This window comes from Verticillium nonalfalfae (genome assembly GCF_003724135.2).
Source record: "Verticillium nonalfalfae strain VnAa140/NRRL 66861 chromosome Unknown scaffold_46, whole genome shotgun sequence".
NCBI classification, from domain to species: domain Eukaryota; kingdom Fungi; phylum Ascomycota; class Sordariomycetes; order Glomerellales; family Plectosphaerellaceae; genus Verticillium; species Verticillium nonalfalfae.
Window position 1 is genome coordinate 128832 of NW_021167271.1, and position 27891 is coordinate 156722.

Here is a 27891-nt window from a genome sequence, read left to right on the forward strand (position 1 = left end):
TGACAGCCAGCAAGGGTTGAGAAGATGAACCTGGCGATGACGACAATGTTGAGATGCCAATGTATCACCAGCCACAAAGGCCAGTCCCGAAACGCGGGTCATTAGCCACACTCGCTTCTCGAAGAAATGGCTGGTGTTTTTCTACGCGTGAGAGCAGCGGCTGGGGTGTACATCCTGGGCGGCCAATGGGCCACCACCTACCAACCAGCCTGAGTAGCACGACACACCACCACCCCGTTCTGGCCTTCTGCCGAACTCCGGGCCGTCGTGCCAGAAAACACCCCCTCCTTTGGAATTTGCGTTTTGGTATTTTCGACATGCAAGCAGGGCCAACGCATGAACTCCCTTGCGGATGATTCGGATCATCAGACTCGGGTGCTGTGGCAAATATTCTTTTGACTGGAGCCGGCATTTGGATCGCTTCCCTGCTTGCATCACACGATAGAGACCTGACAAAACACTTGATCAACAGGGCCTTTGCAAGACAGACCTGACACCAGGCGCTGGTAACCAGCACCGGGAGTCGCCGTGGCCAGTGCGACAATGTCTTGTACCTCTTTCGATCGACGGCCAGATCGGCAATGTGCAACACCGTCTGAACAAAGGACCCTCTTGCCTGCCCTTCCGCTGCTCGTTTGCCGACCTGGTTTGGCAGGCGATCAGCCTGATGGCAGGTGTCCGTCCATCAGTGCCAAATCATCCTCAACGCACACGTCGTACCATCCTAGGATCATCCTAGGATGGAGGAAATGTCGGGGTGACCTCCGCGATGGCTTGCATCGGGTCACCAGAGAGGCTGGGTACAGTGATCAAATCTGGTATCATCCTCCGGCTCCCCGCACTCTGCACCATCCCAAAGTCGTAGAATCGGAGGACCCCGCGATCGCAAGTCGTGACCAAGCTCTGCGGCTAGAAATGCACCCAAAAACACACCATAACAGACCAGTTGACATTTTGCTCGCAGACGGCAGTTCCGCCGGCGGTCCAGGAGCGGTCTCGAACTCCTTAGGCTAACCCACCTTGCCCACCTACTGCGCAACGACCACGCCCCCCAAACAACGTGGGCCGTGTGTCAGGCGTGAAGCGTGGGAGTGTGGCCGCGGAAAACTGGGCTACCCTCCGTGCGTAAAGATCGACTCTGCATGCCCAGGAAGGGGGGGGGGGCAGGGGACGGATGGCAAATGACAGGACCTTATTGTGGGAGAGCCCATAGAATGCCGTCAAACGTTGGTATTTGGCGCTGACACTGGGCGGCTCGAGACATGCCCAACCGTCTGCCAGAAAAAGAATTGGATACGAGGCTGGGTAAACCCACACTGGAACCCGAGGATCGATAGGGCAAGAGGTGAACAAGCACGATGGCTAAGCAAGTTAGGTGGAACGAGAAACGTGAGAGAAAGAAAGGACTGGCGCTTGTTGCGTCGTTTTTGGGTCTTCGCGGGCTTCGAATGAAAAACAGGAATGTATGACAGACGCGGGTAAAGGTGGAAAAAGCTCTACGACCCGAGTCAGCGCTGTTGTTTCGGCGTGATCGTCTTTCGACCTCTCGTTCCTCCTTTTCTCGCAGCGCACACACAGGAGGACCAAAGTGGGTGCGACGGCCCCAACGATTTTGCTTGAGTGACGAGCTAACCATATGCCCGTTGACACTCGCTGCTGCCGGTACATGCCTGCCTAGGCACCGAGATACCTTACTTACCTGCCCAGGCAAGGTATTTGATAGTATCTACTCTTGAAAGCAGTGGAAAGAAGGCTGGCTCTTGCTTCCGCCAGCGTTCGATCCAACTTCCCCAAAAGGCAGGTTCAATGGAAAGCAGAAAGGCTTGCAGGAGGAAGGCCCGCGGGCTCACTCTACCGTGCAGCCGGAAAGACGTGATGAGGGGCGAGTGCGTGAGGCGTTGAGGGGCTGCGGAGGACGAGGGGCAACTACATGATGCCAGCCAGTGGGCTTGCCCTCTGTAAAGTCGTGGCTGCCCCCTAATGCAGCCCGATAAGACCGCCAGTGGAGCCCATCTCTTATCCTCTCCTCAGTGAGCACAGTGAACACAGTGACTCGCAGGGGCAATGGCAGGGGCCCGGCCACCCATCGGAGGCACCTTCCATTTTGTGGGGAACACTGAGCACTACAGTACATGGTACAGCATACCCACTCACCCGAGATGCTCGTTCTGCCCGCGCCCAAGACATCCCTGGGCCCAGCCAAGGCCTGTTGTTACAGGTCTCTAGACCTTCCCGCCGCCATGCGAGCCCGGCCAAGCACTAACATGGCGGGACCCAAACAGCCACCTCGTGCGTCTAGCCCCTCCCTTCCGACCCTTCGCACCCACCCCCTTCAGGTACGGAACCCACGTCAGGGCCCCCCAACCACAAACCTCCTGGACCAGGCTTGGCTTGTGGGCTGGCCACGCCGAGCGTGAGGACTGACCAAAAACGCTCTCTCGCCAGGCCATTATGGATGGAGGGAGGTCTGGACGGACTGGAATCAGGGAAAATCACGAATGGAGACAGCCCCGACAGGTCGGATCGCTCTTCCTCTGTACTGCGAGCGACTCCTCAGACGCCGACTCGGATACTTAACGAGCCAGATATTAACTGATAAAGTGCCTTCCACCCAACCCCCGGCTCGACCCTTCACATCCTATCCCCTCCCATCCACCCACCATCTATCCCTCGCGCGCTCTTCAACCGGGGTATCGCTCCACCATTCCCCTCGCTCGTCCCCTGTCTTGGCCTGCCACCCGCTGCCCTGTCCGTTGAATCGCTCAGGAGTGACACCCCTGTCTATCGACTCCAACCCCTCCAAACCTTGCCGGACGCCAAGTTGCCACTTTGTTCACTCTTTTAGTACTGAGAGCTCGCCCTTCCTCTTGGCTTTTGGATCTTTTTGTATACCATTTTTTTTTTGCCAGCTGGACTGTCCATCGCCAACACACAAGACATACGCGGCGGATTCCCGACTGACGCCTCGATTGACATTAACATCTAACGCTGCAACACGAGCGCACCGCCCCAACTCATTCATCATGGGTCTCAGCAGGAAAATCGACCGTGCCTTCCAATGGGCTGGAGAAAAGGTCGGCGGCGAGAAGACCGCTCATTCGGATGAGTTCAAGAATCTCGAGACCGAGATGAATTTGCGCCATGAGGGTAAGCAGCCTGCTTCGGCTCCCAGCTGCCGCAATCAATGCATACTGACCAATCTCGCAGGCATGGAGAAGCTCCAAAAGTCCACCAATGGATACGTCAAGTGGATTTCTCGCCGCGGCGAGGCTCCCGAGGACAAGGAGAAGGCTGTGCCCATTGGTTTCGTCGGACGCATGATGGCTACTCACGGCGAGGACTTTGAGCCAGACTCGGAGTTCGGCAACGGATTGATTGGTATGTTGACTTCTAGTCTGTGGTCTGTGGACCACTGCTGATATTTGAACAGCTGTTGGTCGCGCCAATGAGCGCATTGCCGAGACCCAGGAAGCCTATGCTGCGGAAGTCAACCAGAACTGGCTCGAGGCTATTGAGCGATCCCTCGCCATGATGAAGGAGTACCAGGTTTGTTCACACCTGTCTCGAGTCGATGGGGGCGTACCAGTGCTGACATACTTTCTCTCCAGGGCGCCCGCAAGAAGCACGAGTCCCGCCGTTTGGCCTACGATGCCAGTATCAGCAAGATGAACAAGGCCAAGCGCGACGATTACCGCATCGAGGAGGAGATGCGCTCCAACCGTGCCAAATTTGAGGAGAGCGGCGAGGATGTTATGCGCCGTATGCAGGACATCAAGGAAGCTGAGGCTGACAACATTCGCGACCTCTCCAACTTCCTTGACGCCGAGCTCGAGTACCACGAACGTTGTGCTGAGGAGCTCCGTCGGGTCAGACAGGCATGGGCTGCCAATGTTAGCCAGACGTCACCTAACCGTCTGGACCGCATCAGCTCAATTGAGCGCCGCCCGACAGGTCGCAGCCGTGCCAATACGGCGCGCTCCTTCAATGACTATGCCCCTCGCAACCAGATCTACGAGGAGCAAGAGCCCGAGCCAGAGGCGCAGCCCGTCCGCATGCCATTCCGGTCTATCCGCTCCGAGCAGCGTTTCGCATCAACACCAGAGCCTCTCGCGCGCCCCTCATTCGCCCGCTCGCAGACCTTCCAGGGCCCGGCAAGTGAGCGCCGCGCATCCGCGATCCCTAGCATGCCCAGCATCAGTGCCCTGCGTGGCAGCGCGCGCCCGACTACTCGCACCAACACCAACTCGCCCTATGCGCGTGAGGATGTGTTTGCTGACGACTACGACGAGAGCACGGCTAGCGGCAGCGGCAGTCCTGACTGGGGCGCTCGCAGTGCCAGCCCTGCCACCAGCATGGGGAGCCTCACACGAAGCACAAGCAACCTGGGCATCAAGAAGGCACCTCCTCCGCCCCCGCCCTGCCGCAGCAAGAAGCCGGCACCTCCCATCCCTCCCAAGCGCGCCTCTGAGGTGGGATACTAGAGGACATCTTCTTGGATACGCAATGTTTATTATTTATGATTCTTTCTTTGGTATGATAGAATGGGCTGGGATTGACCTTGATCGGGAGCATGGCGTTTGGTGTCGCATGGGCGTCAGTCTTCCAGCTGGCATGTAGTTTTCAAATATTGGGGCCTCGAACAATGACTGTTACTAATGTACGTACAATTGTTGACTATCACTGCCTTGGTGCGTGCATCAAACTCTGCCGCACTGATCGTTGAATTACAAGCTGTCAACGGATGCGCCCCCAACTTTCTCTCCGAAGAGCCCGCGTACATTGCGTCAACAGCGGAGTTAAAATCAAACAAATGGTCCAGTTCGATGGAGCAACGTCACGGCGGAAGACGCGATGGTGCAAGTGAAGCTTCGACAGTCATTTGCTGCACGTGATTGGACCCACAGCTTATCGTCGGCTTATCTGAAAGCCGAGTCAAGGGTTGGCAAGGTGGGAGCTTCAACATCGTCTTCGATATCCAACCTCTAGTTGGCAACGAATACAGAACACACTCTTCAGATCTGCTTTTCTGTCATTCCCACTGTTTTAAGTTCACATATTCACATATACAGTACGTCTTTCAGCAAGAATGGCGACAGAAGATGCGCGCTACCGGCTGTCCAGCCAGTTTCGCCTCTGGTCTTATCCGTCACCCAAACTGGCCGACCTTCGCGAGAAGACAAACGCGCTCGCCGCGCAACAGATCAGCACACGCCTACGCGAAACGAAGCCCGAAGATCTGCTGCCTGAATTCCTGACTGCCGCCGAAGAAACTGTACTGCTCAAGTTTTTTACGGTCGAATTGATCCGCGCTGCCATCTTTTGCGACCTGCCGACCGAGATACGCGCCACTGCTGCCGTGTTCCTGAGGAGGTTCTACATAACGAATTCCGTCATGACGTATCCGCCGACGGATTTGTTGAAGACGTGTCTGTTCTTTGGGGGCAAGGCTGAGGGGTACTTTGCAAAGCTGTCGAAGTGAGTCTTGTCGTGTACCTCGAAGACACCCAGCAACGATCCCGCTTCGAGGTTGCTGACGGGACCAGGCTGGCAGACAAGTTCCCCAACACGACCGAGGAGGAGATTCTGGCCGGCGAGTTCCTTCTGTGTCAGGGCATTCGGTTCGCTTTTGACGTGCGACATCCTTTCCGCGGGCTCGAGGGCACAATTCTTGAACTGAGGCGGCACAGCGACATCAAGGTAAGGAAGGGGGGAGTCCCGAAGTAGCCATGTCTTGCTGACCGCCAGTAGACCTCTCGAATCGATGCTGCCCATCAGAGAGCACGCGAGATTCTCAAGTTTAGCTCTCTGGTCACCGACGCCTACTTCCACTACACACCGAGTCAAATCATGCTGGCAGCTCTCTCGCTCGCAGACGAAGGGCTGTGCGATACGATCCTCGATAATACATTTGCAAAAGCGTCTGGCGATGCCTTGGAGGTTAAGGCCAAGCTCACGGCAACGGTCCGAGCCTGCAAGGATCTGCTGTCCACAGAGCTGCCCGAAAGAATGCAGGACTACTGGGGAACGGTGAGCGGCCCCCTCGCGCCACATGACGTGTGATGGTCCGCAGTTCGCTAACAGTATCAAGCCCGAGAGCATGAAATTGATACGACCGTTGGTCAAGAAGCTCAAGAAGTGCAGGGACCCTGATCGCGCAGATCTCGTCGCCCTGCAGAAGGCGAGGCGGGAAGCAGCCGCCACGGCGACGGCAAAGGAGAAGGAGGTGCGCAAGGGAAGCAAGCCTGGGCTGGATGGGGGCGCACTTGGCATGCCCCTCGGAGGACTTGACAGGGACACGAAACGGAGGAAAGTGACCGGAGACGATGTCTTCGGGGGCGCTCTGTGAAAATAGGGAGGCTTTGTGCGAGCACAGGGAGAGCGAGAGGAGGGGGAGGATAGGGGCTAGTTGCTCGAGTCGTCGCGTCCCATGCACTAGGATGTGGCTGGGCAGGTGGCGAGGGAAAGGCGAGTTGTTCTTTGGCAGTCCACAGGCTTTGGCCGTGGGGGCGGAGGGGATTCGAGGGTGGACTTCAGTTCTCGACAGCTAATTCTGATACCCCTTATTTTTCTGGACGTTAGGGTAGGCATTGAGTTTGATGGACTGGGTGGCAGAGCAACTCGAGCCGGCTCAAGAATTGCATGTTGTGGCCGCTTGCTCCATCCAGGCTTGCTAAACGCCCCGTGGCGAGAACTAAGAAATTGGAAGGCTGGGATGGCTTGCTCGGTCAGTCTACTCGGTCCTCGTGCGACGCAAACGAAGACGACAGCACGGATGAGGACGAATCCCCATGTACAATTAGCCCCGGGTCGACGTTGGTCATCGGACCAAACAAATGTCGCGACTAACAAAATCCCCGACTCTCACAAGCGGCTCGGCGCGGCACCTTAGTGGATGGGACGAAGCTTCGACCAGTAGACGCGATAAACCTCTGCGACGAACGCAATCCTGGGTTCGATGACGCGTACGACAGTCTCGACATTGCTATTTTTTCTTCCTATTCTTACCCCGCCAAGCCTCGCGAAATGTTTCAGGAGCCCCAAAGACTTCGAAAGGCATCTTGGCAGAACCGCGCTGGGTGGCAATAACGACCGCTTAAAGGTGATCTCGATGGCGAATTGCAAGGGAGAGGCGGCCGGAGCATCTTGCTGGTGCTGTACTAGAAGGATGAGCTTGTGCCTCGCCTTAAGCTCAAGCATGGCGCCGAGGCGAGACGACGGGGATACACTTACTTTCCTTGGACGGCTTGAACGGACCTGGTTACGCCAATGGCAGCATGCTAGGCAAGCTAGGGTTGGCTTGGCTGAGCTGTGTGTTTCTCGAGCTGTCGCAAGCTGTCTGGGCTACGGCCAATCCAGATGAGGCGGTCATGCGGGGAAGTGCGAGCGGGTTGAGCCATCTGGATCGCGAGCTGCTCTGGCGCGGTTGTGCAAGTTGCGCTAAGGCCTGACTGACGACATTGACTTCGACGTGCACCATCAGCCGTGCAATCAGCCGGTCGAGAACGCGCAGCTCGGGACCGGGGCAACGAGCAATGGAGACCAGCTTTTCCTCGATGGCGCCCAGCCAGATCACACGAGGACCAGACCGAGCATTCTTGAAGGATTCATGAGGTCAATTGAGGTCGACAAGCTTCGCCATGCCGCTTGACATGTCGTTCTGATATTCGATCAAACATTCCTATCACCCCATTGACCCCGGAGCTCAGGCCGGAAAAGCCCCATGTTCGGCCCCGCCGTTTTCGGATGGTGGAGCTCGAGCTGCAGCGCAAGCTCAAGCACATCACGGCACTGCGAAGCACTGCACCTGGGCGGTCTTGCATCACGAAGCTACGGCCAAGCTGCTGGCGAGGTCGTTCCCCGCCCGATCACTGGCTTCAACCCTTGTCAACTTTGGTCAAAGATCGGCTTGGCGCAGAGGATGAGCAGCCGGCGCACCCAATCGACTACGACGTGGTGCCCGAACTGGCTACGCCGTCCTTCACGCCATGCCATGACGACCGCGGGTGGTCCTGTCCTGTCGCAGCTAGCAAGACAGGATTCCTGCTTTGTTCTCGGGAACTCGATGGCGTGGCAAGACGCCTGGGCGAATCTTTTAGGTCCAAGCATCTTCCCTCGTGCTAGGCGTATGCCTCCCTCTGTAGACCACATCGAGCTGGGGGTGCTCTGCCTTGCCTGGCGAGCTCAGCCGAATCTTTTATAGTTGGGCCACCCCCGTTGCAAGTGTCGCGTTTCCGATTTCCCACCTTACTGCCAGCTATCCAACTTGCCCATCACACATTCGCTCCAGTAGAAGCCATCATGCTGTACAAAAACGTTCTCCCCTTGGCGCTCGCCACCGGCGTCCTTGCGCAGAGCGATACGCCTAGCCTGACGGAGGCTCTGGCATCCCAGAACGATACCCTGTCGTCCCTGACCAGTATGACTGCCTCGTGTTCATCCATGCTTGAACCAAAGGGCTAACAAGACACAGCACTCATTGGTACCCTGCCTGACGAGGTTGTGCAGTCTCTCAGCGAGGCCCAGAACATCACCATCTTGGCACCCAGCAACGATGCGCTCGAAGCCTTCCTCAACAACACGGCTGCTTCCGCAGCCATTGCTGCCGACCCAGGCCTTATCCTCGCTGTTCTGCAGTACCACATTCTCAATGGGACCTACTACGCCTCCAACATCACTGGCGCCGACGGCCCTCTCTTCGTCCCAACCATGCTGACCAACGAGACGTACGCCAACGTGACTGGCGGCCAGCGCGTCGAGGTCATCCCACCTGAGGGTGATGACAGCGATGTCACCTTCTACTCGGGTCTCAAGGAGAACTCGACAGTCCAGCAGGCTGACCTTAACTTCACCGGTGGCACCATCCACATCATTGATCGTGTGCTCACCCTGCCGCTCAACATTAGCGACACCCTGCGCGCCGCCAACCTGACAGCTACTCTCGGCGCTGTTCAGCGTGCTGATGTCGGCGAGGCCCTTGGCGAGGCTCGCGACCTGACTGTCTTTGCTCCCGATAACTCGGCCTTCGCCGCCATTGCCAACCTAGTCGGCGGTGACAATGGACTGAATCAGTCTGCTCTTGCTAGCATTCTAGAGTACCACGTCGTCGCAGGCCAGGTCCTCTACAGTGACCTCATCGAGAACACCACCCTCGAGACCCTCGGTGGCGGCGAGCTCACGGTCTCCGTCGTCAACGGAAGCGTATTCGTCAACTCTGCCGAGGTTGTCGTCCAGGACGTTCTCATCAGCAACGGTGTCGTCCACGTCATCAACAAGTGAGTTTACCATTCTCTTGCTCACTTGAAGCGTCCCTTCGTATCGCGGCCCCTTTCTAACCAGGTTCTCAGCGTTCTCAACCCGGGCAACACCACTGCCACGCCCGACCCCTCGGCCTCGACCCCTGTTCCCGCCTTCACCGGCGCCAGCACGGTCTCGGGCGGCGCCAACCCCTTGACGTCGGGCGTCGAGGGCCCCACGTCCACCGCGCCCATCGCCACCGGCGCTAACCCTGGCGCCGAGGGCGGCGGCGGCACCAGCACCAGCACCGAGGCCGCGCCCATGCGCACTGCTGCCGTGGGTGTTGCGGCGCTGTTCGGCGCTGGCGTTGTCGCCTTCAACAACATGTAATCGCGGCTGTCTACTGCGCCAAGTCGTTCATTACCGGGTGCTTTATCTTGGTGCGGGCGGTGATATCGGGGGATGTAATCAAGGTGGTCTGTGGCGGCGGCGACCGACGTCCAACGGTGGGACGTCGTGATACACGAAATAGTAATTGAAGTTTTGTTTGTGCTTTGAACACAGGTGATAAACGGGTGTGTGCAGCTTGACGCATAGGTAGCTCGAAGAATCCCGATGATTCCAAATAGACGCTTGGTTCACCCAGCTGTCCTTGGGAGTAGGTTGATCCTGGTTCATGACAGTCGAGACACTCCAGGCCGACTGCAAGTTGGGTCAAAGCCACTGTGGTCAGCGTGTAGAAGGTAGAGGTGCGTGAAAGCACGAGTGTCGAGCTAACCTGGTCGAATCTTTGTCTCAGTTAGGGTCCATCCTTGTCGGCAATCGTTGATGGCTGGGCCCCTGGAAGGATGGCCTATCGCAAAGTCAGCTCAGGTAAGCACCCCCCCTCTTGAGTCTCGTCGACTGGGAATCAGATGGTGTGCCATATTCGATGCGCCAAGCCCAAGATACGGTTATCTAGAGGTCAGAAAGAGAGAAAAGAGACAATATCGTTTGGGGCCCTTCTGCTCCATGATCAGGCCACAGGGGGAAAATGCCTACCTACCTTAAGCTGCAACGTAGGCAGCCGCTGCCACGAGAAGGACCCTTCTTGGCTTACTAAGTGGGTGTCCGAACCCCGCCCAAACCTGCATGTTGGGTCATATAGCTTCCTTGGATGAAACCCCACCCACCCCAATCTGGACGACTCGATCCTTTGTATCCCCAGCTCGCGGTTCGTCGGCCACAGTCTCCTTCACCAACCTCGTCGGAACCCTTCTCGCCATCTGCCATCGCAGTTCGTATCGTTGTCAGCCATTGACACGGCCAGTTGAAGCGCGATCTGGGCTTGACCGCATCAATGTATCCTTGCTCGACGTTTCCAGTCTTGTCCGCCACGCACATCGACAGCAGTGACCATGTCTGAGTCGCGTCCTCGGCGTCTGCTGCGGGTCTCGAAAGCATGTGAGTGACTGACCCGGACACTTCCTTCATGCCCCTCATGGTCGTGTTGTCGTGACATGTCGCCACCGGCAGTCGCACCGCGTTGAAAGACGCGTCGACCATGACCTGGCTAACATACCCGCCATAGGCGACTACTGCCATCATCGCAGGATCAAGTGTCGCGCCAGCCAAAGCGATCCTCATCGCTGTCAGAACTGCGCCGACTTTGATATCGAGTGTGAATCTTCGCGTCCGCTGAAGAGGGGTAAAGCAGCCGCTGCCAATCGAGCTGGCTGCCTCGCGCACGCCGCGACGCCCTCGCCGGCCAACTCGACGACAGAGCCTGTGTTGCAGCCTGGCCGCTATGGCACCCTGAATGGCCACCCGAATGGAGGAGCTGTGCGACCGCTCCCACTTCCACCCGTGTCCGCTTCGTTGCTGAACGGCACTGTGTCTCGCGACAGGAAGGACGCTTCGCTGAGTCCTGCCTGGAAAGCGTTCGCTCACGCATCGTCGCCTCTCGTAAGGAAATTGCTGGCCGTCTACTTTGAGACGGTGTATCCCATGTGAGTTGCCACTCATCTCGTCCAACCGTCCGGCTCGAGGCTGGACTTCATTCTAACCAATTGGTGCAGCTTTCCTCTCTTCGACCGCCCGAATGTTGACCGCAGGCTCTCAGCCGACGAGCAAGTCCACAACCGCGGGTTCTTTTGCTCGATCATGGCCGCCTGCGCGCTCGCCTCGGCTCGGGTGCGTGACGGTGCCCTTGTCTCTCTCGGCAGTCACTCTCAGGAACTCCTCACCATGCCGCCTGAGACGTTCCTCTCCGCAGCCCAGGACACCCTACCAGGCGATTTGCTCCATTCGCAGGACTTTGACTTTCTTCGCGCGTGTGCCTTGCTCGCAATCGCAAGCATTCAGGACGGCAAGATCGATGCCATGCGCATGTACATCGGTCACTATTTCACCATGACGGCGACGTGGCAGTGGCATGACGAGGCAACCTGGCCCCCCGGTCTGTCACCTGTGGAACTTGAGGAACGTCGACGCTTGGTATGAAATTGACAAAGGCTTTCTCCTGCATGTGTAGTATGATCGACCGCTAATCATGTGCAGTACTGGTCCATCTACACTCTGGACATCTTCACTTCTATCGTGTGGGACGGCTGCATCCACTTCCAGGAGGCGCATGCCCGAGTTGCTTACCCCAGCGGCGACCAGCCTGAACCTGGTGTGCCGCGCCAGAGTCAGCCGTGGATACTCGGTTGGAACTTCACGACAGATCTCTACCGTATCCTTGAGCATGCCATCTGCAAGCTACGGACTCGGTCGTCACGCTTCAACCTCTTTGCTGCCGGGCGGGCCCCTGATACAGCCGAGACAATCAAGCAGATCAACGACCAGATCAACGTCATGTACACTCACCTGCCATCCAGCTTTAAGGACCTTCGCGCGGCCACAGGTCAATTGGAACACGACATATTTGGTTTCCAAGCCGCAAACATCCAGGCCACGCTCGCTCTGCTTCGTATGGCTCTTCTCTCCCTAGAGCAGAATGTCGACCTCGACCAGAAGTGCTCCATCGCCAGCGATGTCTTGGGTATCTTTCACCAAGTACCAAAAGCCTTCCAGAGAGCTATCAGCACGCCACTCATCTATCATATTGGAGGCATCGGCAACATCTTAGGATCCGTCATGGAGGGCCCCATGTCTGAGAGCTCGTACCAGCGCGTCCGTGATCTGCTCCTGTCCATGGCTGACCTCCTCGAGAGCCTCGAATCGTTCCATCACCAGCGCGCCGGGGCCGGACGCAGGCTTCGCGAACAAGTGGAACGCATTGACGCGTACATGGTCTCTCGACGTCAGATGGTTGCGGGCCAGCCGATACCCCATGAGGTGCTACCTATGGCATCGGCAAGCACCGAGAACCCGCCGATTGGCCCCGACGGGATTTCCCCTCAATTCCAGATCCCCGACGAGCTTTTGCAAAATTGGGATTGGTCGTTCAACATGTACCAGAGCCAGTTCCCGTTCTTTGGGGACCCTGGTTAATACGAGCGAAATTCCTATAGAGCTATACCGTTCAGACTCGGCACTAGTCAGCCACGGCGCAGCCGTGCGACGCCCCCCTTCACAGCGCGCCGCTGTGATTGCCAGCAAGACAGGGCCGACATGAGGATACCAGTAAAACAAGGTGCCACCTGAGCCGCACCATCAGATGTCGGACAGGCTTTCGCTAAGGGTTTTCAACGCATTATTGACATGGAAACCTTACTGCATGTAGACCGAATCACAACGCAAGCCTTGCAGACATGCAGTTGCATTGCCACGGGAAAATATTTGTGGCAACAAAGGCTCGAAGCGGGTGTCCACGCAGGGTCGCGAAGCCACCGTCGCTTTTGCTAGGGTATCACACACTATTGTTCCGGGGCTTCGCAGCCTATCCAATGACTCGTTTTGGGGCGCCTTTTAGGATGGTCGCCTCCGAACTTTTATCTTGCGCCTTGCACTTTTCTGTCGTTCTTTGTTCCGCGCTTAGCCCTCTTCCATCAAACCTGCAGCTTCTCGGCCGACTCAGGAGGTCCTGGCTTGGATCCACTATCGCTTGCCGACGCCACTTGGTTATCATGATTGACTCGCTCAGCCAATACATCGCCGTGGGCCATGTAGCTGCGCTCCATGTTCGTGTTGAAGATGCTGTTGGCTGCGAAGAGAGCATCGATTGATTCCAGCGAGCGTCCGGATGTTTCAGGGTAGACTGGGAAGCAGCACATCTGGTCAGCGAGAAGCGCAGGGCTAGGTGAGGGGGCTCACTTACAGAGGAAGACGACGGGGACCCAGAGCAGGTTAAGACCGGCGAACAAAAAGTATGTCCGGTTCCCCAAGACGTCGAACATGATCGGATTCACCAGCGTGGTCATGCCAACACCGATGGCCCAACCCGTGATGCCGAATCCGTTGCCTTGGGCGCGCAAATCGGAAGACCAAATTTCCGTGGGGATCAAGAATGCAATGGTGCCCCACGTCGCGGCGTACGAGAGGTTGAAGAGAAAGAGCATGGCTACCGCGACTGGAGCGAACTGGGACGCTCGATCCGGATGAGCCCGCGAGCCCTCATAGAGGGAACCGGCAATGAGGTTCACGGCAAAGAGAGCAAGAGCGCCGCCCATGAGGCAGGTCCTTCGGCCCAGGCGATCGACAATCTGGGCGCTGATAATTGTGCCCACGATACCGACCGTGTTGAGGCCACCAGCCAGTCCGTTTTGCGTCAGCTCGGTGTAGCCAGCCTGCGACAGGAGAACGGGCGAGTAGGCGGTCACAGCTGTGATGCCCGTCCAGGAGGCCATGATCTGGAGGAACAGGCAGAGCCAGGCACGCTGTCCAAGGTTGTATCCTGGCTTAGGTCCCCGGCCGAACAGGATCTTGATGAACTCGATAGGTGAGCTCTTGGTGCTCTCCTCGGCAACAGTCCTGATCTCGAGGAATTCGCGTTCGACCACGGGGCCGAAACTGCCGCGAACGTGCTCGATGACCTCGCGGGCCTCATCGTATCTGCCGACAGAAGCGAGGAACCGGGGCGTGTCAGGCAACATCTTGATGCCCAGAAAGAGCAGCAACGCTGGAAGACATTGAAAGGCCAACTGGAACCGCCATCGGACGTCCGAGTACCCGCCGTCGATAAAGGCGAGGCCAAAGGAGAGCCAGTAGGCTACTGAGATACCGAGATAATTAGCAATGAAGACGTAGCCCAGAAAGCCGCCTCGGTGCTCCGCCGTTGACGTCTCGGACACCATGACGGGGGTGATGCCCGTGAGGGCACCCGTGCCGATGCCCGTGATGACGCGAGCGACAATCATGAAGTCGCTAGACTGAGCAGCCGCCTGCAGAGCACCGCCGATCATGGCGAAAATGCAACCGATGAAGAGACTGAGAGCCTGTCAGCAGTGACTTTCTTGCAGCGGAACGGAGTCCGTCACTACAGGCATACCCGTTGATACGGCCGATGCCATCGGCAAGCCAACCACCGGCGAAACACCCCGCGATGCATCCCAGGTAGTATACGGAGACAATGCCGCCTTGGTGAAGCGTATCCGTGACAGTACCATCTGGAAGTCCAATGCCTACCTCCTCGACGTACCGGGGTGAGGCATTGACGCCACCCATGACGCCCTGGTCATAGCCTTCAAAGAAGATGCTGATAACCGAAAAGGTCTGGATAGCGATATTCAGCTGTCTCGGCGACAGCCGCTTCCACCACGTTGTGTAGCCCATAGTTGCGGGGAGCTCGGGCAAAGCTCAAGCCGCAAGTTTGAGCAGGATTGAGGAGTGAGAAAAAGGTGACAGGCAAGAGAACCAATGACCAGTATTGTCGTGAGATAAGAATCCAGGCCGATGAGCAGATGCCTGGAGATGTAGCGTTCTTCACACTCTCAGATCGTCTGGCAGCGCCCTCATATACATTCCAGGCCGGTTTGTCCTCTGATGGTGTGTGCTCGGGCGTCTGTTGGGCCCTGCCGGGCCTTGGCTTACGCTCACCTACCTGGTCAACACCCTGCTTCGCCTGATGTGCGTTGCTGATGCCAGCCCCTGTGGCATCGGATGTCGTGGGATACTGAAACTGAACCCCAACGGTGGTAAGGTGCTTCAATGTGGTGTCGTCATGTACTTAATGTCTGTTGTTCCTCCACCACTCCGCAGTATTCCCCGCCATGTGTCGTCTCCAGACTGTTTTTTCCCGGACCATAGGCTCCACCGCGTGCCTGGTGCTTGGGACAAATTTCTCCCTTTGTCACCTGTCAAAGGGTTTTCTCAACAAGTCAGTGGAAGCACGCATCCGCTTAGACGCTTAAGCGATGATTGACAGCTGCTGGAGTTGTGCAATTGAGTGGTCTTTTATCCCCTTAAGCTTGTAGCCGTTTTGCCGCATCTTCGGCCTCCATCTGCTTGGATTGAGACTCGGCGACGGTGGTGTGGTCATGCACGCGGTTCCGCTTGCATCCTTCTACTCGTCCAAACAACCGCCAGAATCGGCCCTGGATGTAGTGGTGAGAACGTGGCACAGCGGATCCTTTCGCGCTACGGTTATGACAGCTGCGGGGAAACACTTCGGGGGCTGGTTCTGTTTCCGAAGTCTGACAGACATCTGAACTCCGAAGTCCGGGTGGCCAAAGTATATAGGACTGCCCTTCCTGCAAGACAGCCTGTCTGGTGACGATCTCAAGGCACTCCCATGGATACGCCAATGCATCTTTGACATTTGCACTTCTGCCTCTCATCATGCCTGGAGCGACGAATGGGCATGGACATACCAGTGGCCATGCGAACGGGCATACAGTCGCTGACAGCCACGACAAGGCTGAAGGCCAGCCCTTGGACCTGACTGTTCTGGGAATGAATAGCGGAACCTCCATGGTGAGTCTCCGATCTCTGATCGTCACGTTTCATTTGGCCCTAAGATCGACTCATTGATTCTTGTTTCCGAGCGCCCCGAGAGACGCTCTTGGCACCCCACGACAAGCGGAGAATACCACACCCCTGCTGTTGGCTGCTGAACCGCTGGATCTCGCATCGATTCAGCCCTACGCAATAGAATAGCACTGACAAGCTGTATAGGACGGCATCGACTGCGCGCTCTGTCGATTCCATCAGGAGACGCCAGATTCACCCATGCACTTCTCCCTTCTGAAATATGGCGAGACGCCCATGGATCCCATTATCAAAAAGCGCGTGCTCAACATAATCAAGCACGATCGTACATCTGCCTCGGAACTTTCCGAAGTCAACGTCTTACTTGGCGAGGTGTTTGCCGTGGCGGCCGAGAAGTTTTGCGAGGACAACAACGTCGACTTGAAGTCGCTCGACGCCATCGGCTCTCATGGGCAGACCATCTGGCTCGCCAGCATGCCACAGAATGGCGTTCCGAGGTCGGCTCTAACCATGGCCGAAGGCAGCATTATCGCTGCCCGTACCGGTGTCACTACCGTGACTGATTTTCGCGTTTCTGATCAGTCGGCCGGTCGGCAGGGCGCCCCGCTGATCGCCTTCTTCGATGCGCTGCTGCTGCACCACCCGAGCAAGCTGCGGGCGTGTCAGAATATCGGCGGCATCGCCAACGTATGCTTCATCCCACCCGAGGGACCCGAGCACGCCTTTGACTTTGATACTGGGCCGGGGAATGCCCTCATTGACGCTGTGGTCAGGCATTACACGGCTGGCGCGATGGAGTATGACCACGACGGTGAGATGGGGAAACGCGGAACTGTATGCCAGCCTCTCGTCGATGATTTTCTTAAGTCCATACAGTACTTCTCGTGGGACCCGCCCAAGACGACGGGGCGCGAGGTCTTCCGTGACACGCTGGCAGATGATCTGGTCCGTGACGCCGAGGCACTCGGCCTCTCTCCGGATGACGTTGTCGCAACGGTCACGAGGATCACGTCACAGGCTATTGTTGACCACTGGCGACGGTACCAGCCCGGTGGGCGCCAGGTGGACGAAGTCTTTATGTGCGGCGGTGGCGCGTATAACCCCAACATTACGGACTATATGAAGGAGCAGCTGCCTGGTGTCAAGATGTTCATGCTCGATGACGCGGGCATCCCTGGGGGTGCGAAAGAGGCCGTCACATTTGCCTGGCAGGGCATGGAGGCCATTGTCGGGCGGAGCATCCCTGTGCCCGACCGTGTGGAGACGAGAAGACCATACGTTCTGGGAAAGGTGAACCCTGGCGAGAATTATCGCAAGGTCATGAGCAAGGGCATGGCGTTTGGAACTGGGCGGGAGGAGCTGCCGTGGGTAACTGTGATGGTTAACCAGGTGGATGGCAAGGTGTTTGATAATCAGTGGTGATGAATTATGACACTGCGATAGCGATAACTTCATTTACGGCCGTGGTATCTCGTTTCGGGTATCGTATCAATTTATATAGCAGTGCTGGGCGAGGATCCTTTCAATTTAGAGGAGGAGAGCGCTCGACAACTATCTACTTCTCATATTTGATAGCAGGTTTCTTAATCCGGATTGCCATTCCCTCTACAAATCAATAATGGTCAATGAGAAGAGTAAGTAATAGCTTTGACCGATTACCTGTTACTAGTCTACGGCTTCAATCTAAGGTCACGGCGTATGAACCAACCTCAAAGTCATTCGTCAAAGACTGCGAGAAGAGCTAGTAGCAAATCTTCCAACTTGACGTATCATGTGCTGGTAAATGATCAGCGGCAGACCCACAGTGATGCAGGAATTGCTAAATGCCAGTACATAGTTGAATGTTTTCCTCAAGTACTAAACCGTTTTTCGATGCTAATGTTTGTGCAGATGAACTTAAGTTAAGAAGTTCTACCTCTGTTATGTCCAATGGCCTCGAAGCTTATCCTCACATTGAATCTATATAATACCATACCTTGGAAGTAATTTACACGATTGAGTATAAACCTCTAAACTCAACGACGAGGTCACTGGTTGGCTCGATGAAGAGCCAACGCAAGTACAGCCGCTCAGTCTATGATGTACGAATACCCAACGTACACTCGAAGCTTTCAATATCGAATGTGCTACCTATGCCTGACATAGAATATCAGTCGCCGGCGCTTATCAAAACGGCTTAAATTGTCTCTGTCTGACGGGCCGCCAGGGGCCAAAGTTACCCACAACGAAGAGGATGAAGTCATTCTGTGGCTTGGCCCGTAGGACAACAGTGTGCCTCTGATGTCGTCATATTTGCGAGCGTCGATCGCACATAATCCCCTCAAGGCCGCGGGTCTGAAGAAAAGCTGTTGTGCGGACAAACCTGACGCAGACCAACGTCTCCCCAAACCTCATTTCAGAATTTGGCTTGGCCTGCTAGCATTACGACGATGCTCAAGATCCTCGATATCAGGTTGGCAGCCCAGGACGTATGGTCTCTAAACGGAACCAACCGGCGCCATCCTATTTGAACCAGGCATGCGATTACTGGATTCGCAATACCACAGCTCCAGCAGGTGTACGACTCATTCTGACCAGCATCACTTAGCCAAGTTTATTGGACCTCCCCGGGTGGTGGTACAATCTGTTGAAACCTTGATATCTGTCGTGGAGTCTATGACAAAGAAGGCGCTGCAACCCCGACGTTGCCACGGATATGCTGATCAACCACTCTCATCGGCAGCCAGGAACCACAAGCGAATGATCTCAGTTGTGACGTCTGCCTGGGATTATAACTCATTACGTGACCAAATGGCTCACGCCCTAGGCGACCTGAAGTGCTTGCCTTGCTACTGGTATTGTCTTTCGGGACAATCGGATAGCGGGAACATCGGCTGTCAAATTCATTCTCTCCCTTCTACCATGATCCCTCCAGAATTGGCGGAGCGAGTCGCACCTGCGAGGGGAGGCGGCAACATGTGAAGCGCCTCCGCTGAACTATTCTTCCTCGGACTCGATCCTGAGCAGAGGGAACATTGTGCGGGCGCTAGTTCGGATGGTAATGTTTCGGTTCTCGTCACACGAATGTCCGTCACATAGCCATCTCCCACATATGCCCCCTTGAACGACATATCGACAATCATGTTCACGAGTCGAAACCGCAGCAATGGCGTCTTCCAAGCAGATGCGCCTGACAATCGTCTTCAGGCTGGGCTGTAATCCGGCATCTCAAGCCGGTTGTTGCGTAATGCTTAACAGGCCTGATATCTGTTCTGACTCGGCCCATCGGCTATCGTTGAGATTATCTGCTAGGACATGCTGTTCCTGTACGACTGAAGCATACAACTAATGTAAACTTTTGAGAATGGCCATTGCAACGTCCGAGGCCGTGCCTGAGGGATATTTCCGCAACCTTGCCGAGCTAAGGATGTAACCAAAATGCTGTTCTCGCGTCCGCCTCGAGAGGGCGCAGGGTGGCTCGCCCGCAGAATGATGCTTCCCAAAGTATATCCCCCATGTAGTGCTGGCTCGCAAACCGTCTTGAGCATCGATAATGCGCGATTCAGTTCGCGGATATGCGCCGCTACTGAGGTTACTCATTTGCCCGCGTCAAAAGCTTGTTTCCCCAGACGGAGTTTCAGTGCTGAGATGTCGCGGGGCCATTGACACATGAAAACCCAAGTCAAAGAGGGCCTTGTCAAGCCATGATGTGTGGTTATCAAGCGGCGCGAATGACCTGAAAGTCTAGACCGCAGGGAGTTGGCCGGAGCGTTCCTGAGGCGCGAGTCAGCCACGAGCGTGGTGTTACTATAGCGAGGCCGGCGAGCCGAATGTATGAAACGGGCGGGGGAGATTTCAGCGACAGGCGATTGACAAAGGAATTGTTGGAGTCGCGCCAAACAGAGGACGACGAAGGAAGCAAGAAGCGGAAGCCCGTTTTCTCTGCCCAATGATGATGTATCTGATCAAATGCCCTCGTTGAGCAACGAGGGGCAAGACGACGTGGCACGATTGTGGTCCGAGGATGCGGCGTGGTCAAACGAGTTGTTCAGGTTCAGCTCGTGACCGAAGCTAGAGCAATCGTTGACAGCAGGAAACGACACGTGATAGCGCCTCGAGGAGCAATGGCGGGGAACAAAAGGGGAACCGGACTTCGGAGAGGGGCTCAGCTCCAACCAGCTGCCTCTTGGGCAGCACACCGGACAGATCAGGGGCTGACCAGGGGCGAGTCACGGATTCAGGCCCACGGCGGTGCCAGATCCAAAAAAGAAGGTTACTAGGCGGCGGCCTCTCTAGCCCCGGATTCGAGTCTTGGCGCGTCAAACAGAACGAACCTGTGGCTGTTTGCCGTTGTCTTGTTGGTCCTGTGGCTATCTCGATCTGCTGTCAAGATTCGTCGGGCGCCGGCCGCATTGTCTCTGGTGGCGGTGATGGAAGGAGGACGTGGCCAGACGGAATGCATGGGCCGCTGCCAGCCGATCGGCAGCAGGAGGCTTAAGGACGGCAAGGAAAAGAAAGCCTCCAAGCAGTCGGGATCATGGAGGGCACCAAGTCGGACGAAAGAGAGCCCATCGACTGCCAGTGGCGTCGCTGAGTTGAGACGGTGCCCTCAGATGGGAGGAGCTATCTGACCGTGAGAGGAACGTGTGAGGGAGCGGCGCCAACGCCAATACCAATATCAAACGATTCGTTCAGAACACCACCACAGCATGAGCCAGCGGCCGCTAACGAGAAGGAACCTCGGGTGGATCTGTAGGCCTGCGGGCGGCGCGCGGTTGGAAGCCTTCGAGAAGCCTGACGATGTGGGGAAGCCATGTCGTCGACGAATGGTCGTGGTGCTATTCAATCTTAGGGCCAGTAGCGGCGTGCGGCGCGAATCCTCAGCACTGTATCTCGCCTCCCGAACCACCGTGTCGAACAGCTGAAGCTCAGCGGAAGCGTCGAGGAACTCGCGTCGTCGAGGGAAAAGCCGAAGTGTGAGGCAGTACCAACAGTCAGAAAAAGCCCAAGAGTCATGACATCGACTGACCAGCATCGGCGACAGCGTTCGAAACACTTTGCCCAGCCAACCACACGATGCTATCAAGCTTATCTAGAGTTCCAATCGACGTGCGCAGCGTTCACCTGGTTCATGCAGTATCATCTCATCGCCCTCTTCCCAGGGCTGTCTTCATCGCCAGGTCTCGATTATTGTGACCAGTCACGGGCCAAGCTGGAGAGGCACAGGATAGCGAGGAAAAGGAACTTTCAGCCTGTCAGCGTCAGCACCGGTCATCAAGTGACAGTCACAGAGTACAGAAGCACGAATCGCATCGCAGTCGCGAAACACCAAGGTATCTTTCTTCCCCAGTGCGCAAGATAGAGACACGACGCGAGACGCGCCAGCACTGATCCCCCCCTCCCTGCTCTCGGAGATTGAGCCCGAACAGGCCATCGCGCAACCCTCCTCTTCGCCTTCGGGACCAGACGCCAATTACGGGGTCATGAGTCGCAAACGGAAGGAGGCAAGGTGTCTTGGCTGTGGCAAGACCCCCAGCGATCCATCTGGGTGCGCTAGCGAAACGATCGGAGGGGGGGGGGGGGACAAGGGTGAGATGGGCATATGCTTCGCCATGCCCCATCACAGCGACGAAAGCGCGGCTCGTCTGCCTTTGACGATGCGGCGAAGTCGCCAAGCACCTGCTGTTCTCGAGTGTCGCCGCCAACCTCGAATTCCAAGAATCGAAATAGCGCCCGCGCCGTCGCTGGCGCGCGCCATACTAGGCTTCGAAGGACCACCCTAAGGCAGGATGGGAGAGAGGGCCAGGCGATGCGTGCATGGATGACCCGTCAATTGAAATCTTATTGAAGCACTCACCTACCTGCCTGTATTCGGCACGATGGCCAACACGAGAAGAGAGGGGACCTGGCCGCTCTTCCTGCAGTCTGACTCCTGCTCCGGTGCAGGCCCTGGGAGCTATTCCTGTCGCCGCCCGTCGTGCCGGGCCCGAAGATTGATTCTGGGCCTCAGCGGGCGCGTCGCGGCACTCGAGCAATCTCCTATCCTGGCCAGGTGCGACTCCAGTCACAGGCGGCTCAGGCGATGAGCGACGTTGAGAACGCGTCTATCTCACATGCTTCGGGAAGTTTGCGAATGAAGTTTATCGACCCGCGCGCTCCCCGAGACTCCATGCGGTGCCCCGCCAGGGCTGACGAGGTCAGGGATGGTTTGTGCTCATCTTTGTGTGTGTGCGTGAGTGTGTGTCAACGACAAGAAGCTTTCGATTGTCAGCTGGGCGAGGCTGGGCCGCCTTGTGCACCACCTTGACCACTCCCCCCCTTGCCTACTCGGATGGACAAGTTTCGTCGATCAATCAATGGCCATGGTTTGTTTTCGAAGGTCACAAGCGGACAATAATCAGAGCGGTCTCGAAGTACGAGGCACGCACGAATTGACGCCACCGCTACCAGGGCGGGAGAGCCCGCGGGTCTGGGGTCGGGCCAATGATGCCTTCGGGTCCCTGTCATATTGTACGTAAGGTTGGTCATCGCGAGACCTGTCTCGCACGGTTTCAGCTGTTTTCATGACCACGCAATACGCACTCCGCATTTTAGACCACCACGCGATTCCGTAAGAACAACGAGGAATGGATCGTGCGGAGGAATAAGGTAGGACCTGGTTGCCTGGAGACTCTGGGGATGAATGAATGGGGCCGGATGCGAAAAGATTGGGGCAATGGGTATGACTGAACGAGACGCAAAACCCGTCGTGACCGCATCAGGCTTGTGGTTCTGTGGTGGCAAGCCGTTATGCACTTGGGAAGATCGTCTCGCACATGGAACCCTCATCGAACAAAAAAGGTAGGGGTTGCCAGGGTGGGAGAGGCATAGCAACGGAAAGGGCGAAGGGGGAGGACCGATGTGACAAGGCTGCTAGGGGCTTGCCTGGGATGATGCACAACCTGAGGATAGAGGCAATGGCACACAATCAGCAGGGGCGTGAAAGCCTCCTCCCCGAAGGAGCCGAACTGTTGGAGGGTCGTCCAGGCAGAGAAAGCATCCCCAAGAGGCAAATCCTACCACATCGCCCGACGGCAATCAGTTCTTGTCACGATACGCGGGTACCGGCCGGTAGGACGCACACACTCGTCACTAGGGAAACTTGGGTCCGTGATCAGCAGCTTGGCCCTCCGTCCACATGAAAAAGTCAAGAAAAAAAAAGGCAAGCTCGGGCGGCTGCAAACGCACAACAGACGGCTGATAACTGAGTAGTCTGCAGGATGCGCGAGTGGCAACAGGCTTGATAGGGTTTGCTTGGCCTTGCATCCTCCCGAATGCAGCATCATTCATGCACGAAAAATGAGAGGACGAGGACGCGGACGAGACGAGATGACCATGGGAATGAGAGCCCCCGTAAGCCTGCAGCACAGCACAGCACTCCTCATGACTGTTTCGGCGTGCTGTGGGTAGGTTGGGGGCCTGAGGAATGCGGAATGCATGCCAGCAGCCGTTGAGGTCATGCCGTTTGTTGTGGCACACCTGCCTGAACCTACCCAGTGTCACTTATTCGCCAAAAGATCCAAGCATGGGCGGAGGCAAGAAAGAGAAGCCAGCCACCAAGCCACATGGCCGTTGCAAGGCACCACCTACCTATGTTAGGTATCTGGTTTGGGATATCTACCTTAGCTGCTACGATAGGATAGGATCGGCTGAGGGGGAGCGACGACCGGACGCCAAAGTGAGGGGTGCCGTGAGGGAGGAGGGGGGGGGAAGGCAAATCAGTTCAGCATGAATGGCGAATGATACCAGAGATGCACCGATGGCGATGTGCGCAACCGAGCCACTCGACGAGTCGCTGAGGCCTGCCAGAGATTGGAAACTGGGGCATAGAGTCGCACAGGTGCTCAATCCCAGCCTTGGCATCAGCAAGCCTAAACGAATCAATAGCCGTCCCATGAGCGATAGGCGGCTCCGTTATCTGCGTGGGGAAAGCATGCCCCTCCACGTCTGGCCAATCAAACTCGCTTCGCGGCAGAGGGCCGGGCGACTGCAAGGCAGTCAGAGCCAGGGTGGACTACGGACTGACGAGGAGTTCTGTGGCAGTTGAAAGGGGAGGGGGGGCGTGAGAGGCAGGAGGGCAGCAAGAGCAGGCCAGAGCAACTGGGTGGTGTTGGTACGGTGGCCTGGGTGGATAGGTAGGTAGGTAGCCAAGACTCCGGAAGCAGGTGCTGGTTGGTGGTGGGCCGTGTGGCAGCTAATCACTTGGCGGCAGCTCCAGCCAATTTCGACCGCACTCGCACCTGCCCTTTCTGGAAAGCTGCTCCTAGGCATACAGGCTGTGGGGCCCAGGCTGCGCGACTCTGCGCCTGCCGTTGTTGTCGGGTGGATCGATCGAGCTGGGGCCGGACCCTTCTCGAGGGCTTGGGCGACAGGGATACGAGGACGAGCCAAGTCTCGAGCCGGTGCCGGGATGGGAAGGAGCACCTGCCATGCAGGGTTGATGTTGGGGCACCGCTCGCTTGCCGCACAGGTGCACGTCGCAGCTGCCCCTCCCGCAGGAAGCAGGACCGAGTGGGTGTTCTGCCCAGCCCAGATGGCATAGTAGACAAGTCACCACTGGCTCGAGGACCCACTAAGTAAGGTGCTCTTGGTGCTGTGTTTGGGTGGGTCGGGGGCACCTGGGGGATAAGGGGAGCCAGGGTGAGGAACGTCTAGTGAGCCAATCAGCGCCACGCCCCTGATACGGCGACACTGGAATCCTTCCATGCATGGAAGGCGGCCGGACGCAGCCAGCGACCAAGCAGTTCCCATTGTTGCACTGTACCTTCCCGGCGTGTTCTTGCCTTCGGCTGGCCCCCCCGGTCTTCGACCCAGTCCCAAGACCCAAGACCAGGAGCGGGAGCAGCACCAGCAGTACCAGGAGTCGCGGCAGCAGCAAGAGCGGACGGATGTTCGCACCTGCACTTTCATAAAAGACTGCCCTTCCGCCTCTCTCGTCACCTCTGTTCTTTTTCCCCTTCAGCCCAGCTCTGTCCTCCCTTCTTCGGCCCTGAGGTACATTCCTTCTTTCAACCCTCACCAACTGACCAACCCCAAGCTCTACACCGACTGAGCGCAACAATGTCGATGAAGGAGACCGCCCTCGGCGTGGCCACGGCCGCGCCCCCCACCGTCGATGACCCCATGGGTCTCGATGCCGACAAGCTCGAGAGCAACCGCCCCTACGCCGGCGACGGCAACGTCCCCAAGGATTTCCGTGAGCAGGACTTCATGACCCGTAACGGTCTCAACCTCCGCTCCTTCACTCGCCGTATGTACCGACCTCTCCGCCGGCCTCGGGCCGATTTTCTCACACTGCCTACGTTCCCGCCGTCCGCTTTCTGAGATTTCGGACCCCCGACTGACACAATGTCTAGGTGACTTCGGTACCGGCGACGTCGAGCTCGATCGCTCCATGAAGACCCGCCACTTGCACATGATTGCCATCGGTGGTTCCATCGGTGCTGGTTTCTTCGTCGGCTCCGGTAGCGCCTTTGTCAAGGGTGGTCCCGGTTCTGTCCTCATCTGCTTCTCCATCGCTGGTGTCATGATCTTCAACGTCATCCACGCCCTTGGCGAGCTCGCTGTTATGTACCCTGTCTCTGGTGGTTTCTACACTCTGTCTACCCGCTTCATCGACCCTTCTTGGGGTTTCGCCATGGGCTGGAACTACGTAAGTTCTTCGTGCTTCAACCGTCTGATGATACCTCTTGACTAACGTACTACGCCAGGTCTTCCAATGGTTGATCGTCCTGCCCCTCGAACTCACTGTCTGCTCTTTCACCGTCAAGTACTGGAACAAGGAGATAAGCGACGCTGTCTGGATTACTCTTTTCTGGGTTGTCATCATCATCGTCAACATCTTTGGCACTCTGGGTTACGCCGAGGAGGAGTTTTGGAGCTCTTGCTTCAAGCTCGCCGCCATTATCATCTTCATGATCGTCGCTGTCGTTCTCATCTGCGGTGGTGGCCCTAAGGGCTACAAGTTTGACGAGTACCACGGCGACATCTACTGGCGCGACCCTGGTGCGTTCCAGAACGGCTTCAAGGGCTTCTGCTCCGTTTTCGTCACTGCCGCCTTCTCCTACGCTGGCTCCGAGCTTGTCGGTCTCGCCGCCGCCGAGTCGGAGAACCCCGCCCGAGCTCTTCCTGGTGCCGTCAAGCAGGTCTTCTGGCGTATTACCCTCTTCTACATCGTTGGTCTCACTCTCGTCGGTCTCCTCGTCTCGTCGCGCGACGAGCGTCTTCTCAACGCCAAGAACCCCTACGCTGAGGGCACTTCTCCCTTCGTCCTGGCCGCCAAGGATGCCGGCCTTAAGGGTTACGACACGTTCATGAACCTTGTTATCTGCATCTCTGTCGTCTCGATTGGTGTTTCTTGCGTCTATGGCGGCTCGCGTACCCTGTCCGCGCTCGCTCACACCGGTTACGCCCCCAAGTTCTTCACCTACGTTGACAAGTCTGGCCGTCCCCTCATGTCTGTTCTCTTCCTCCTCGCCTGGGGTGGCCTTGCCTATATTGTCCTCGGCGCCCACGGGTCCGTCGTCTTCGACTGGCTCCTTGCTCTTTCCGCCCTGGCCGCTCTCTTCACCTGGGGCTCCATCTGCCTGGTACGTTCTGCCTCATGCTAATAAATCATCTGATCCCAACGCTAATATTCTCCAGTGCCACATCCGCTTCCGAACTGCCTGGAAGAGGCAGGGTCGCTCGCTCGACCAGATCCCCTTCCACGCCGCTGGTGGTGTCTACGGTTCATACTTGGGTCTCACTCTCTGCGCTGTCATCCTGGTTGCCCAGATCTTCGTTGCCATTATGCCCTACGGCCAGTCCGGCCCCGGTACTGCTGAGGACTTCTTCATGTCGTGCCTTGCCATTCCCGTCGTTCTCGTCTTCTGGGCCTGTGGTTACTTCTGGAAGCGCACTGGTTGGCTCACCATTGACCAGATCGACCTCGATGCTGGTCTCCGTGAGCACAACTGGGAGGAGATCAACGCCCACCGTGCCCGCGTCGCCGCCATGCCTGCTTGGCGCCGCGCTCTCACTCGCGTCTTCTAAGCGCGTGTTATTTTCTTTGATACCAAGGGGTGTTCCGCGGAGGAGGTACATATCTCACTGCGCAGATGTCGGACCAGGTTAATAGGGCTGTCAGCCTCGTGAGCGGCATGCGCGGCTCATCTGGAAAGGCATGCTGCCATTCGTTGCTACAAGATACCATATACATATACAATGTTTAGACACTGTCTACAACCTGCGTCCTACTGTCATGGTCTGTTGCCTGCTTGCTACGTGTCTGCTTGTTGCTACGATGCTCATGCCTTAGTCCCCAAGTTGCTGTCTCTGACCTGATACGGATGACAGCTGACTAGGTGTGTTTGCCAAAGTCATCGTAAATCGAAGCATGAAGACAGATCAACCTCGTTTCGTACCATGTCAACTGGCCCAGATCCCCCAAGAGCCTGCTCATACACCAAGATCTTGTCTCCATCTGCCATGCCAAGCTTTGAGCCAAAAGTTAGGACCCTTCATTCATCCTGTAGATATCACATAATGAACATACCGACTCAGGCGTCGACTCAGGGTTCACCCTGACCGATGATTCGTTCAAGACGAAGCGGACTGTCTCAATAGCGCGGCCTCTGTGCTTGCAATAAGTAGCAAAAGCGATGCCAAGCGGGCGGCCAACGGGAGATGACAACCAAAGAATGTAGTCGGTGTGGTCTTTGATGCTGAATTTGATGCGCGATTGGTCCTTGCTTTGCGGGTCAATGACTGAAAGTGCTTGAGAGCACTCTCCACCGCTCGGGGCCAAGG

The 27891-nt window shown here is 56.8% G+C and overlaps 7 protein-coding genes across 7 annotated transcripts; 6 read left to right on the forward strand and 1 right to left on the reverse strand.

Annotated features, from left to right (window-relative positions):
- Positions 1-3023: 3023 nt before the first annotated feature.
- D7B24_006469 (uncharacterized protein) lies at positions 3024-4481 on the forward strand (the record flags this gene model as incomplete). Its single annotated transcript, XM_028640599.1, has 4 exons — positions 3024-3147; positions 3208-3378; positions 3431-3546; positions 3609-4481. 4 exons carry the CDS (start codon positions 3024-3026, stop codon positions 4479-4481), a joined length of 1284 nt encoding a protein of 427 aa, XP_028495235.1.
- A 605-nt stretch (positions 4482-5086) lies between these two features.
- D7B24_006470 (uncharacterized protein) lies at positions 5087-6346 on the forward strand (the record flags this gene model as incomplete). Its single annotated transcript, XM_028640600.1, has 4 exons — positions 5087-5475; positions 5544-5697; positions 5749-6027; positions 6071-6346. The coding sequence occupies 4 exons, from the start codon at positions 5087-5089 to the stop codon at positions 6344-6346; spliced, it is 1098 nt and encodes a 365-aa protein (XP_028495236.1).
- A 1952-nt stretch (positions 6347-8298) lies between these two features.
- On the forward strand, positions 8299-9624 carry D7B24_006471 (uncharacterized protein; the record flags this gene model as incomplete). Its single annotated transcript, XM_028640601.1, has 3 exons — positions 8299-8416; positions 8471-9272; positions 9345-9624. The coding sequence occupies 3 exons, from the start codon at positions 8299-8301 to the stop codon at positions 9622-9624; spliced, it is 1200 nt and encodes a 399-aa protein (XP_028495237.1).
- Positions 9625-10631: 1007 nt separating this feature from the next.
- On the forward strand, positions 10632-12708 carry D7B24_006472 (uncharacterized protein; the record flags this gene model as incomplete). Its single annotated transcript, XM_028640602.1, has 4 exons — positions 10632-10677; positions 10805-11222; positions 11292-11709; positions 11773-12708. The coding sequence occupies 4 exons, from the start codon at positions 10632-10634 to the stop codon at positions 12706-12708; spliced, it is 1818 nt and encodes a 605-aa protein (XP_028495238.1).
- A 497-nt stretch (positions 12709-13205) lies between these two features.
- D7B24_006473 (uncharacterized protein) lies at positions 13206-14928 on the reverse strand (the record flags this gene model as incomplete). Its single annotated transcript, XM_028640603.1, has 3 exons — positions 13206-13414; positions 13475-14583; positions 14645-14928. 3 exons carry the CDS (start codon positions 14926-14928, stop codon positions 13206-13208), a joined length of 1602 nt encoding a protein of 533 aa, XP_028495239.1.
- Positions 14929-15933: 1005 nt separating this feature from the next.
- Positions 15934-17505, forward strand: D7B24_006474 (uncharacterized protein; the record flags this gene model as incomplete). The annotated part of the gene is made up of 2 exons (XM_028640604.1): positions 15934-16068; positions 16270-17505. 2 exons carry the CDS (start codon positions 15934-15936, stop codon positions 17503-17505), a joined length of 1371 nt encoding a protein of 456 aa, XP_028495240.1.
- A 7656-nt stretch (positions 17506-25161) lies between these two features.
- INDA1 (Amino-acid permease inda1) lies at positions 25162-27135 on the forward strand (the record flags this gene model as incomplete). Its single annotated transcript, XM_028640605.1, has 4 exons — positions 25162-25351; positions 25458-25753; positions 25812-26690; positions 26746-27135. The coding sequence occupies 4 exons, from the start codon at positions 25162-25164 to the stop codon at positions 27133-27135; spliced, it is 1755 nt and encodes a 584-aa protein (XP_028495241.1).
- Between the last annotated feature and the right edge of the window lie 756 nt (positions 27136-27891).